This window comes from Gymnogyps californianus, chromosome 3, assembly GCF_018139145.2.
Source record: "Gymnogyps californianus isolate 813 chromosome 3, ASM1813914v2, whole genome shotgun sequence".
Classification (NCBI taxonomy): domain Eukaryota; kingdom Metazoa; phylum Chordata; class Aves; order Accipitriformes; family Cathartidae; genus Gymnogyps; species Gymnogyps californianus.
In genome coordinates, this window is record NC_059473.1 from 101,963,557 (window position 1) to 101,976,254 (window position 12,698).

The window sequence follows — 12,698 nt, forward strand, 5'->3', positions numbered from 1 at the left end:
TTCTGGCATTCCCAAGAGTTGCTGGAAAATGAAGAGAGCTTAGCCCAAACAGTGGGCAACGTATCTGTTCTGGGAAATGCCAGGAAAAGCCTGCAGGTTCCAGTTTGATGGGGATGATGGGTTTGGGTTCAGTTTTCCTCTGAACTTAACTTGGAGTATGCTGGGACCAGAGGTCCTACTGCACCTCTGTTCTGTCACGAGACATTTAAACTCTTGTACTGTAGCTTCACCAATATTTCCTTTAACAAAAGGTCTACTGTAGCAGCTAAAAGCACTTCGCAGACTCAACTGAGAAACGAACGCTTGTCGCCAACTGTAAAGTTGAAAACTTACTGTTTGAGGAACGAGGAGTCAGACTGGTGTTAGGTGCTAGTGACACCTTGAAATGTAGGACTTCATGTTGACTTATGCCACTTCATATTAAACTCAGTTAAATATAAGTTGTACATTATAATCACTTAAATCAAGCTCTACTATTGAGAGGCTAGCAAGACAGTTGAACACATAAATATATTATTTAAACACCAAATCAACCAAGTATGTAAATAAAACAGCCAGTGCCCTAAAACCAACTAATGCTTTAGTACTGGCAGTTTTAAGCTGGGCAAACTCAGGGCACTAAAACTCTTGCTAACACCAATCGTTTCTTTATAAGAAATGCCATGCGGCTGGAACCAGTTTTTAGCATCAAGAAAGGAAAAAACCCAATGTTTTTCTGCAGCAGAGCGTGTATTAATCAGAGTTGTTGCAAGAGCTGTTTCCCTCCTGCCTCACTGAAGCATTCAGGCAGCACTTGCAGCTGCCAAGCACTGTCCGAAACTCGAGCTGGAAACTTTGGCCGTGGCTGCCGACTCTCTGCTGTGCAAGCTCCCCTGCATAGCCAGGCGGTTTTAGGAGCCTGCGCACAGACCCCAGCCTTCGGCCACGCAGAGCCAGAGCCCCTGGCACACCGACAGCTCGGCATCCCTCGCACGGGGGCTGCCGCCCACGCCTCTCCCCCAGTCATGCCATTGCTGTGACCCCATTGCTGCCTCGGGGGCCTCAAAACCTTTCTCCTGCCCTCATCGTGGCCCAGCCGCCATGTCCCTCTGAGGGACAGCACAGCCGTGGCACCCTGCCGACCTCGAAGCCAGCCCAGTGGAAGAAGTCGCTTCACAAGACTTCAGGGACAAGGCCGAGGCGGCTTTTCTCTCAGCTACGCTTGTAGGGCTTAGGGATGCGGTTTAACTGCGGGAAGCCGGGCCCCCTTGCCCGGGAGCGGTGAAGCTGCCGTCTCCAGGCCTGAGGGAGGGCGGGGCCCGGCAGTGCCCAGGCCGCCCGGCACGGCCGCTGAGGGGAGGAGCGGAGGCCACTCGGCGGGTCGGGCGGTGAGGAGAGTCTGCGCGGAGCTGGCTGAGTAGGGGGATCTGTCGGCGGTGCGGCCCGTGCGGAGGGTACTGGCGGCGGCGGCGGCGGCGGGCTGGGGGGCGGTTGCGGGGGTTGGCGGCCCCGCGGAGGGCGGGGGGGGGGGGGGGGGGGGGGGGGGGGGGGGGGGGGGGGGGGGGGGGGGGGCGGCCGGCCGGTCCCGGCCCCGGCCCGGCGGAGTGTGTGAATTTTGCCGCGAAGCGCGTTGCTCGGCGGAGCCGCAGGAGCGTGTTTCCTGCCGCGGCTAGGTGGGCAGGGCACGGCAGGGCACGGCAGGGCTGCCTGCCTGCCCTCTCCAGGCCACCCGCGCAGGGGGGAAGGAGCCCGCCTGCGGAGGCTGGGGCTGGCCAGCCAGGGCCCCTGCCAGGCGGGCGAAAGGCGAGGTGCGTGACAGACTGGTTTTTACTTCAGGAACACGCTTGAGTGTCCTGCCGCGCTGCTCGAGGGTGTTTGTCCCGGGGTTAGTCCCCACTCTCTCTCCTGCAGCAGGGACCCACGCCGGGCGGGGTGGGTGTGCATAGAGGGAGTTTGTGTCTGGCTCTGGGTAGGATCGGCAGGGAACCTGAAGAGGAATTGCTGTTTGGAGTTAAAGTTTTAAAATCTCTCGGGGTGATTTGCCTTTCGCCTCGTTCAAATGCTCCTCCTAGCTTGGGTGGTGGAAGGAACGCTTTTTGAATCCAGACTTGGCCTGAGTCCCAGTAGAAACCACACGCTGGTGAGCAATTACAGTCTTAAGACGGTCTCAAGACCGAGCTGGGCTCGATGCAGTATGGGACCTGTGCTGTAAGGTCATTCTGCTTGAGCAGCCCTGTGTGAGGTGTGTTCAAGGAACATAGCATTACAGAGAACTACTTTGGGGTCCACATCCAATTAGGAAGAAAGTTTAAGATCTTGCAGCAGATTATGAGCTTGCTGTTGAATTCACTTCCTTGTTTCTCACTGGAATGCCAGTGCCTGAATTGTGTTGGACAAAATAGTGTGATTTTTTAATACAGCGATCACAGCAGTAGCTGTCACTCTGACAACTGCCTGGCTGAGATCCAAGAAAGGTCTGATGCACTAGAACATCAAGAAAGTTTGTGATTTCTTTTCAGGTCTGTTATCGCTATTTAAGAAAGATAATTTACCAACTTTGCTACTCTTTCATGACTCACTGCTTAACAAAGGGATATTCATTGCAAAACAGTAACAGAATCACCAAGTACTTTGCAACCCTATGTAAGCGTTCAGCCTAAACCCCAAAGTCAGTCCTTAAGTAGTGCAGTTCCAAGAAAATGTAAGCTGCTTCTTACCCGCACAAAAAGCCTCAACCTTTGGCCAATCCCCACAAGGAACTGTGGTGAACAAGTACAGGTTATGTTGATACCTGGACTTTTTTCCACTGATACTTGCTCTGCTCTTCAGCTTTCCCAGCTGTTCGGAGTGGAGCACTGAGCCGACACTGGCAAGCAGGGCTCTAGCTGGGTTGATTTTTGTCAGCTCTACCTCTGCTTCGGGGAGAGGTCAGGGAAATTTGCTCTTTCTGCTTAGCCTGTCCTTGTAGCATGTTTCCCAGCCTTGATCCCACGTGCTGGAGGTTAGAGTGCTTGTCCAGTCTGTGAGGGCCCAAGTGCAGTTCTCCTCTCTGCTGGAGCGGAGTTGGGACCATCATCTGCTTCCTGAGTGCCAGGGAATGAAGTATTTTTGAAGTATGGAAGGTTGAGAGCTCTTTCACTTGGTATGGCGTAACTCATACACTTATGGGAACTAGAAATGGTCTTCTGTGTGTAGGGCCTGGTAAGGTAGCTGTGATAAGGCACTTCTCTAAGTGCCTTGTTTATGCGCCCTGTTGCTGTTCAGGTATTAGGAATTTAGCTAGGCATCCAGCAGCTCTAGACTAGATGCCAACTTTAAACGGTCAAGACATAATCAAGTCTTTATTATCAAGCACATATTTATGTATCAGGAGAACTTTGTTGCAAGAGACTGAGGGGTCTGGGGATATAGGCATTGCCAGGGCTAGGGGGAAGCTGAGCAGCAGTTTTGAAGACCTGTATTTTGGACTGGGGAACCAGGTTTCTGCTGTGAGTCCAGCCCCTAGTAAAGCAGTGCCTTTTTGCTATAGGACCTATTGAAGATACCATCCAACACAAAGGACTTCAGGGGAGAAGGCCAGGGATGCGGTCTCCCCTCTCACTGTTGTACTGTTTGTTTGTGCCTCTTTACTGATGCTTTTGGGATTATGGCCAAAGTTTCCACTTTGTGGCTCAATTACGTACTGTGAAGTCTATGTGAGAATAAATAAGTCTGCCTGTAAACAGGTAAAACCTTGGCTTAATGGTGAAGCACTCTGTTAGTCTGTGACTCTGTCTTATTAAATCTGCTTTGTTCTTTTGGGACCCATTAGTGGTAAGAGTACAGTGTTAGCTTTGTTTCCAGCACCAGGCAAGCTCACATCAGCTGCTGAGTTCATACTATAGCATGTGAGTGCACTTGTTAGTGAAATTTGAAAGGATGAAGTGTATCATCCCAGTTGCATCATCCGGTGGGCTGACTTCATCCCCCTGCTGCTGGGGGCGTTGACCAGGCCTTATCTGCCCAACAGAGGTCACGGTCTCATTTGTTTGGCTTTGATTTTAAAGTTAAGTTTTCAGAGCCAATAGGATATAAATCCCTGTTACAGTTTAAGTGTTGTTTGCAAAATTGGAATGGGCATTGAAGTCGGTCCGCATTCTCTATAATGGATATATTATGATTTGGCTAATGGTCAAAACAGAACTAGCTAAATATGGAAGTCAGCAGGCCTGGTGAAATATATGCTGGAATATATGTTGCTGTTATAAGCTCATATTCATAAAGGCACAGCAGCATGGGGCTCTGAAATTTCACAATAAGAGAGGTGAAGAGAATGCTGGTGTCTCTGGGTTGGTGTTCTTGAGAAGCAACTCGTTTGACATAGTACATTTTCAAGTCTGGTATGACATGGATGCTGTCACAAAACCTAACACCTGCTGAAGACATTGCATTGCTACTAGGTTAAAAATGTATTTATTCAGGAATACCCTACAATTCTGTTTTGGTTGTAAAACTCATGAGCTTTAATATTTTTAAAGATATGTATATGATTTAGTAGATGCTTATTACATTCTGTCATGATTCTTTTTTGAATTGCTGCATATTCTCCCGGTAGTGTGTACTTTGTCTTTTTTTCACTAATCCACAGGAAATGTGGTTGCATCAAGCCCAAGTGTTTAGGTCTTCATTGCCCTTCTACTTTCACATTAATCCAAGTGTATTTAGTAGTTTGGAGTGGAACATTTTAAATGCTAATTTAAAACATGCGTCCTGTAAGATCATCTTCTTGAATTTATCAGGAAACAAGAACTCTGAAATCATGGCGGGGAAACCCAAGCTGCATTATACCAAGGGAAGGGGGAAGATGGAGTCAATCAGATGGCTGTTAGCAGCAGCTGGGGTTGAGGTTTGTATCTTTTTTTTAATAAGGTGATCAGATTAATGTGTGATTAAAATAAATATTGTTTAGAAAGGTTTCCCAATTACATCTATGCTTAGAGATATGCACAACATCATATGTTGTGATGCAGAATACTTAGAGTCAATGATGCACTCTCTCATGTTGTATTTAATTAACGTATTCCTTGAGCAACAGTTGCCCAGTAAAAGGATTTTAACATACAAAGAGAATTGTTAAGTGTCATTTTTGAAACTCACTTTAAGCTGAGGAGATCTTAAATTGTTGCTACAGACTAAAACCGTGTCTCTCTGGCTTTTTCTGAATGCTCCTTACTACTCTGTGTCTCATGATTGTTCTCCACTGAAAGACCATGCGTACCACATGAAAAACTTTAGAACATTATCTCCAAACAAAGTGCTTTTCGTTCTTTGGGTCAGGACTTGAGTAGGATAAATCAGCAAGCTGCCCTGAAGGCAGTGGGGGAGCTATCTAGATTCACATCAGGTGAAAACCATCCTAAGGCATCTTAATTTCTACATGCAATTTTTGCTTGAATACAGTACTTTGAAACTGTTCTCTCAGAAACTATTTATACTGCATTGGAAATAAAAGGCTTTTTTAATGGTGCTCACTTGTGAATGTTGCTGACAGAGAAGCTGCAGAGCATGAGTGCTGAGGAAACAAAGATCTTGCACTCATTCCAATGTCCTTCTCATTAAAAAAAAAAAAAAAATGCCAGCAGGGGGAAAGAGGGAGATAAATGCTGTGTAACAGAGGCATAACTTATTAAAAATTTCTCAATATTTCACATGGCATCAGCTGCTTTTCAGTGAATGATTTGGTGTCTGATAATTGTTTGTGCAGGCAAGTAGACTGGTCTTTATAGTGAAGGACGCTGTTTTTGAAGTGTAAAGCATTGTACATTACTGTGGGGTTGGGGACACTATAGTCCTGGCTTGTTTGCTGGAGCAGAGATGAAGAATAGGAGTAGGGGGTCAACACAATCATGAGAAGCATGGAGAATAGTGTGGAGAGGTGGAGTCTAACTTCCAGACTCCCTTCCACTTCCCCATTGCCTTTGGAGTGACGCAGTGTTGTGTTCTGTCTTTGCTTTTCAGTTTGAGGAAGAATTCATAGAAACGAAGGAAGACCTAGAAAAATTACGCAATGGTGAGTCTGTACCCTAAACATAAATTCACACCAATATAACAATGGGACAACAGGTGAGATTTTGTAAGACCTCCAACATGATGTGACCTGTAAAGAGAAGATTTGAGAGACCTGCTTGCTTGTGAATGCTTTCATCCCTCAGAACTGGAAATGTCTTGATGTGTTACTAGGTGTCTTTCTCAGATTCAGTGTAGTACTGCAGCAGTCTGAGTAGTTTGCTGCTTTTTCTTCCCTAGATGGAGTCCTGATGTTCCAGCAAGTGCCCATGGTGGAGATTGATGGGATGAAGATGGTGCAGACTAGAGCCATCCTCAGCTACATAGCAGCAAAGTACAACCTCTATGGAAAAGACCTGAAGGAGAGAGCCTGGTACGGTAACAGTGCATACTGTCCTTACTAACACTCTTCCATGATTTTTAATATTCATGAGAAGAATATTGCTGTGAAATATCTGCGTGTAAAGGTGCATATACTTCTGCCAGTGCTTTGTCTCCTCAGATCCAGGGGTTGGGTGAATGGACTTTGTGATTGATAAATGATTGTTAATTGTCAACATAGTGAGAATGTTATGGCCACCTTCAGGCTCATTTGATTTCACAGGGACCAGAAGTGCATTAAGTTCCTGGGCAACTGCAGGACCTTAATACAATAATAAAGGCTAAGTATGCCTTTTTTTTTTCTCTTTAAACTGGAAAACAGTGGGAAAAACTACAGCTGCCTGAAAAAAAATGAAGTGTCTTTAAGTGTTCTAATTTCCTTTTTCAAAATGTAAAGAATCTTTCATAACTGATTTAAAAAAAGACATGTTCAGTGGCTTAATGCTACTGAAAGTTAAACCAATATTTTCCTAATATTACTTTACTATGTAAGCTGTCGATATGTTCCATTGTCATAATTAAAGGGCTAATGCAAAAGCAAAAATCCTTGTTTACTCTTTCTTTAAAAAAAAAAAGAAGTCATGCAAAAGTTCAATTAAGTCCTTAACCTAACTGACTACCACTTAGTGTAAAGGGTTTATTCTGTGATAATGGAGGGGCAGCTCTGGAGACTGTGGGGATTATTATGGACTGGCATGTCTGAACTGGCAATTGGCAACCATTTGTTGCCAGGATCCTTTCATGATTAGACCTCAAAACTATTTTTTTTTCTCTAGCGTGGTTTGCATATGTGGTCTTTTCTCCCACAGCACAGATGAATAGGTTATCAATGGAAAACAATGTAAGCTCCACTTTAAATACATTAGTTGCAGACTCTTATTCATACCTTGCTTGTTGCAGACACTGTGAGCCTGTTTATAAAGATCTGTGCTTTGAAAAAAACTGACCTGGAATCAAAGTGGAAGGACAAGAAAACAAACTAGTGTCTTATGTTACATTCACTAATAAGCATTTTACTCAATGATCACTTCAGCATTGTATTTCAGGAAAATAACCAAAATGGAATGTTCAAATGATAAATGTGAAATAAAAATGTTTGTTTCAGGATTGATATGTACGTGGAGGGAACAACAGACCTGATGGGAATGATCATGTATCTCCCTTTTCAACCAGCTGACACAAAAGAAAAGAATCTTGCCTTAATGATCGAACGAGCTACAACCAGGTACTTTCCTGTTTATGAAAAGGTAAGTGATAAATCACCAGTAATCCACAAAGACAGTAAAGTGAGGTACAGATTCCCCCCCCCCCCACTCCCCTGGCCCCACACACCTGCTTTCCAAAAAGCAAGTGACAGTACAACTCTAGAACTGTATGATGGAGCCAGCATTCAGCTATGCAAAAAGAGGGCCACAAAATAATATTTGGCTGGTTTCAGTACTGAGTATTTTTGCTGTCTTCTTTAAGACTCCTCAAAGAGCAGATCCTACTTTTTAAACCTAGCTTAGTGGCTGATAGCTCCTAGCATTTTGCATAAATGCACCATTTAAATACCTGTGCCAGCCTTCAGAACTTACTGCCTGAAAGTCTATATACTCTTGCTGTTCAAAGTTAAATATAATTGTACTTTATAATTAAGGACCTAATTTTGTGATCTTTCTCAAACCTGTTGCTTAAATATATTATACTTACAGACTATTACTGTCTTTTTCTCAATCACTATTTGGGCATCCTTACGTGTACGCAAAGAGGCTCTGCAAACAGGATGTATCTAGTTTAAAAGCATAAAGCAATTATTTAGTGGCTAGCATGCACTGAAGAGCTAGCCTCTAACAAGCTACAAGGTAAAGCATTGGTATGCTTGCCACCCCCATAGAGCACATGAAGAGTCTTTCTTGGCTAGGCAAGAGTTGGTCAGGAGGGGACGGGTTGTTCTTTGCTTCTCCCTGGAACATAGCCTGGATGTTACTGAGTTGCCAGTTCTACCAACTAGCTGTTTGTTCTGTTGTTCTGTTTTTCCCTTCAGGATATTTTAATTTTTTTTGGTGTTAACATTTTCCTGTTTGACTTGAGCCAGCTGTGATCCTCATCTCACTATCCTACTTCTGTTTGTAACTTTACCTTTTGTACCTTGTATGGTTGTACTATACAGACTTTCTCACAGTGCTTTTTGAGAGCGTAGCAGTCTCCTCGCTAGTCTGTGCCAAGGGTACAAAGCTGTGTTGTTTCAGAGCTGAACTGGGTTTCTAGCTTGAATCCTTGGTTCACAGGCAGCTGAAGTCCATTCAAAAAATACAGGACTTGATGCAATTTCACGTGCCTCTTTTATTAGAGCCTTAAATGGCACAAGCGAAACCCACAGAGGCTGCCCTGTGAAAAAAAATTGCACATAAATGACATAAGCCAGCACTCCTGTAATCAGAGTTCATATAGATCCACTGCCATACCAATGGAAGGCTGTGCTGAGCGAGATTGATGGCACACATTAATCTTTCAAAGATTTGAAGTCTGATAACGTAATTATTTAAGTTATTAAAAAATAAAAAAGCAAATTTAGACACCAGTATTCTTCGAACCTGTGCCTAGGTGGCATAAACTACTGTTATGATATGTTTTAGTGTGTATGCTCACTGGAGGAAAGTTTAAAATAATCCTTGTTCACTGATGGTAAAGACAGAGCTAAACTTTTCCATGATTTTTAGCGTAGTTAATTTTGTTAGAATGATTAATAATTTTCCTTCTGCAGCAGCTGTTCAAGTTGTCCATTGATTCAGCTTCGCAGGGTTTGCAGTCCATGTGTTAGGCAATCCTGACAGAAAATATCCCTAGCTATGAGTGTTCACTTTTAAACAGCAGCCAGATAGAGCGGCAAAAGGTAATATAAAGCACTGCAGGCAATCTGGTTCTGATGCTCTGTTTGGGAGTTTCTATATGGCTGTGATAGACAAGCTGTGGTGGACCTTGTTAGAGCAGTATAGGAAGTAACTACATGAAGGTATCAGCTTTGCCTCTCTCAGAGGTTACTGCCTCTTTTATAGTAAAATTGGCAGATGGGACTGGAGAAGGAATCAGCTTCCGAAGTTACAGACTGATGTCCTAGTTTTAGTGCACATTTGTTAGTTGTTTAAGTGTAGCATTAGAGTAGCTTAGGCACAGACACGTTTCCTTCTCTTGCTCCTGCTACGAGGGCGATAGTCTTCAGGAAAAAGGTAGGCTGGAGAGCTGGTAACGGCTCTGAAGCTGTGCTGCAACATTGACCACAACTTGTCTGTTACAGCTATTAGTAGCTTTGGCAGGCTGTGATTCTTGCGTCAGCAGTTTGCCATGAAAGAATCCTTCTGTACAGGATGAAGGGTGGAAAGGCTGTGTTCCTTCATACCTGACCTATTTCAAACTGTAATCAACAATCTCAAATTTTGCTGAAACATCTGGGAATTCACTTGACTTTTTAAAAAAAAATCAAAGTATGCTACAGGTAAACTGTCCTGACTACCTGTTCCAATTACTTTAGTCCTGTTTCTTTTGTATGATTTAAGTCTTTCTTGTGGTACTGGATTTGCTACAGCTACCTGGTGCAGTAGGTTAGAGTGAGTGATAGGTCCACACACACTGAAACATGAGCTCTGATTTAATTTTTTGTCATGAGAGTATCTATCACTTTCTAACTGTATAGGTTCATGCATGGATTTGCTCTGCTATGTGTTTTTGTAGAAATCTATCTGTAATGAAATATCTAGATAAAATTGTTACATCCTATATGACTTTTTTAATTTGTTCGTATTTTGTAGGCCTTAAAAGACCATGGGCATGATTATCTTGTTGGCAACAAATTAAGCTGGGCAGACATCCATCTGCTGGAAGCCATTTTAATGGCAGAAGAATGTAAGCCTGATATACTGTCTGCATTCCCTCTGCTACAGGTTAGTAATCATCTGATCTCAATATTGAGTGTAACGTACAAATTTCACTGCTCAGTTTTAGAAGTTAATTGATGTTTAAATCTTTTGAACCGTTGTACTATGTTACTGACAGTTCTCTGGTCTACTTCTGTTGACTACAACCACCTGAATACACGCGCACTGCCTTGTCCCCAGAGCTGCTGGGGGCTCACCTTTCTCCAGCTCTACTTCTCCCAGCTGTTCTTAGCTGGCAGGAATTCACTTACAAACGCTACCAGTTTGGTCCTGTAACTGCTACTTCCATGTCTTCAAACATGGCAATGAGTATCAGGAGGGGAAGTCTGTGGCCTGTTGTGTCTGCAGTTCCTGTCCTTCTCTTTTTGCTAGCAAAATTATATTTTGAAGAAATCATATACAAGAGCTGTTAAGTTTCTCATGTCTTGTCTTCCATGGTGCTTTGCACTGAGGTGTTCCTGTCCTTGCCTCTCTTTTTGCCCAAATGTATCTGCAGGATTTGGATTTAGGCTGTGGTTTTTGCTTTTTTCTTTTTTTTCTTCCACCTTTACTAGATGAATCTTAACTCTTTAATTTCTCCCATCCCCATCTGGGAAACTAAGGTAAACTTTCTAGCACCAGCCTTGCAGATCAGAATATTAACACCTGGATTTTCCAAGATTAATTATTTTTGCTTTTTTTTTTTTTAATGGAAAATGCTGAGTGCTGAGCTGGCTATAAGGAGCTACTACCTTTCTCTGTTTAATAAGTATGTCTGAGAAGTAAAAATCCAAGTCACCTGGTTTTTAAGCTATAAAGGATGGAATTATAATTTCCTTATTGGCTTTACTGCTGCTTCTTACAGGCTTTTAAAGGAAGAACAAGCAACATTCCAACAATCAAAAAATTCTTGCAGCCTGGCAGCCAGAGGAAGCCACCAACAGATGAGAAGTTTGTTGCCATTGTGAGGAAAATATTCAATATCTAATCATGTGGCTGCTGAAGATAACACAACTGTAGTATATTACCAGAGCTGTGCCTTGTAAGTGTAAACTGCATAGATGTATTGTGTAGCTTGCATCATATAGCCAGTCACATGATAATTGTTGAAACAGAATACACTTTGAAATTAGAGTAAAAGGCTAATTTGGACCTCTGGAATCCAGAAAGTGGTATTTCATGGAGCAGTTACATGAAATAAAATATGCTGATACGTTGTGTTTGTTTAATTACAGTACATGCCTGGTAGGGTAAAATGTTTCAGCTGTAGCTTCCAGAGTACTGTAGAAAGCCCCTGCCCCCCCTTATAAACTGCAGGAGAGAAGAGCCACTGCATAAAAATGGGGAAGACATTTAAATTCAGGCCTAACATCTTTTGGTTTTGCTCTCTAGGTGGTCTCCTAGATCAAAGTTCACTCTCCCCCTGCTGTATTTCACTGCTGTCTCTGTACTTTCAGAGCTGCAGTTTAAAAAATAAATAAATAACAATAAAATAAAAAAAATTCATGATCCTCATAAGTTTATGGGCAAAAGTAAGAAACTTGTTTAATCCACACATGAATCTCTTAGAAGCGATTTTGTTCACTGAAAGCTCAAAGTACTTGTGTTTAATTAGCCTGATGTGTTTTTCATCCATTGAAAGCACCTATTCCCTTGCTCTTCTTTTTGCTGCCTGGCTAGATGGTCACAGTGAAGAAAATGCCACTTGACTGTTTTTTTGTAAGGTTTTACCTTCTCCAGTCACTTCCCAAGTAGTTGTAAAGAAAACTGCACTGGCTCCTTCTCAGTAAAAGAGTTAAGTTTTATCTCAACAGTGCTTAAAGCATTCACTACTATTTCAGATTCTTTACTGTAATTTCATGGGAACCATCACTGTTCCCTTTAAGAACAGTGCCATAAACTATTCTTCTTCCTTCAGTTAGTTGTTTTTCTCAGTAGGACTCGAACTGATTAGGCAGAGAAAACCGTCAACCAGTGTATATACAGAATTGCTGCCCAGCAAAAAGTTAACTCCTTTTCCGACTTGTGCATAAGAAGAGCCACATAATGCATCTCAGAGGTACAAACCGGAAACGCCCCCATCACCTATCACTGCCCAGATGAGCTCCTAAGAGTTTTACTTGAAAATTACCTAGGTAGCTGGAAGCAGTAGTTTGCCATGCCCACCGTAGTGCTCAAGTTTCATTGAGCTATACCTTTGTTCGAAAAAAGTGCTATGATTGCTGAACCATCACAGAGACTGGCACAGGACAGCACCTTTGCATTTTGTGAGTCCTCAGTCCCATAGGGATATGTTGGACTTGCTGAGAACGCTACTTGTTTGGCCTGCTGAGGAATTTCAGCACAAGCTTCTGGATTACAGTTGGGCTTGGAGGCTAGTCCCAGACCCCTGCCTCCACG

General features: G+C 43.3%; 1 protein-coding gene across 1 annotated transcript; it reads left to right on the forward strand.

The window, feature by feature from the left end:
* The first annotated feature begins 1,349 nt into the window (after positions 1 to 1,349).
* Positions 1,350 to 11,816, forward strand: LOC127015024 (glutathione S-transferase). The gene is made up of 7 exons (XM_050894734.1): positions 1,350 to 1,433; positions 4,758 to 4,864; positions 5,977 to 6,028; positions 6,265 to 6,397; positions 7,511 to 7,652; positions 10,194 to 10,325; positions 11,164 to 11,816. Exons 2-7 carry the CDS (start codon positions 4,778 to 4,780, stop codon positions 11,284 to 11,286), a joined length of 669 nt encoding a protein of 222 aa, XP_050750691.1. The 5' UTR covers positions 1,350 to 1,433; positions 4,758 to 4,777; the 3' UTR covers positions 11,287 to 11,816.
* The last annotated feature ends 882 nt before the right edge of the window (positions 11,817 to 12,698 follow it).

Excerpts from the sequence above, each read along its gene's own strand:
- LOC127015024 (XM_050894734.1), top strand. The coding sequence starts at position 4,778 with ATGGCGGGGAAACCCAAGCTGCATTATACCAAGGGAAGGGGGAAGATG. Across the intron at positions 7,653-10,193 it reads ACTTTCCTGTTTATGAAAAG|GCCTTAAAAGACCATGGGCA; the intron begins GTAAGTGATAAA and ends CGTATTTTGTAG. Across the intron at positions 10,326-11,163 it reads CTGCATTCCCTCTGCTACAG|GCTTTTAAAGGAAGAACAAG; the intron begins GTTAGTAATCAT and ends TGCTTCTTACAG.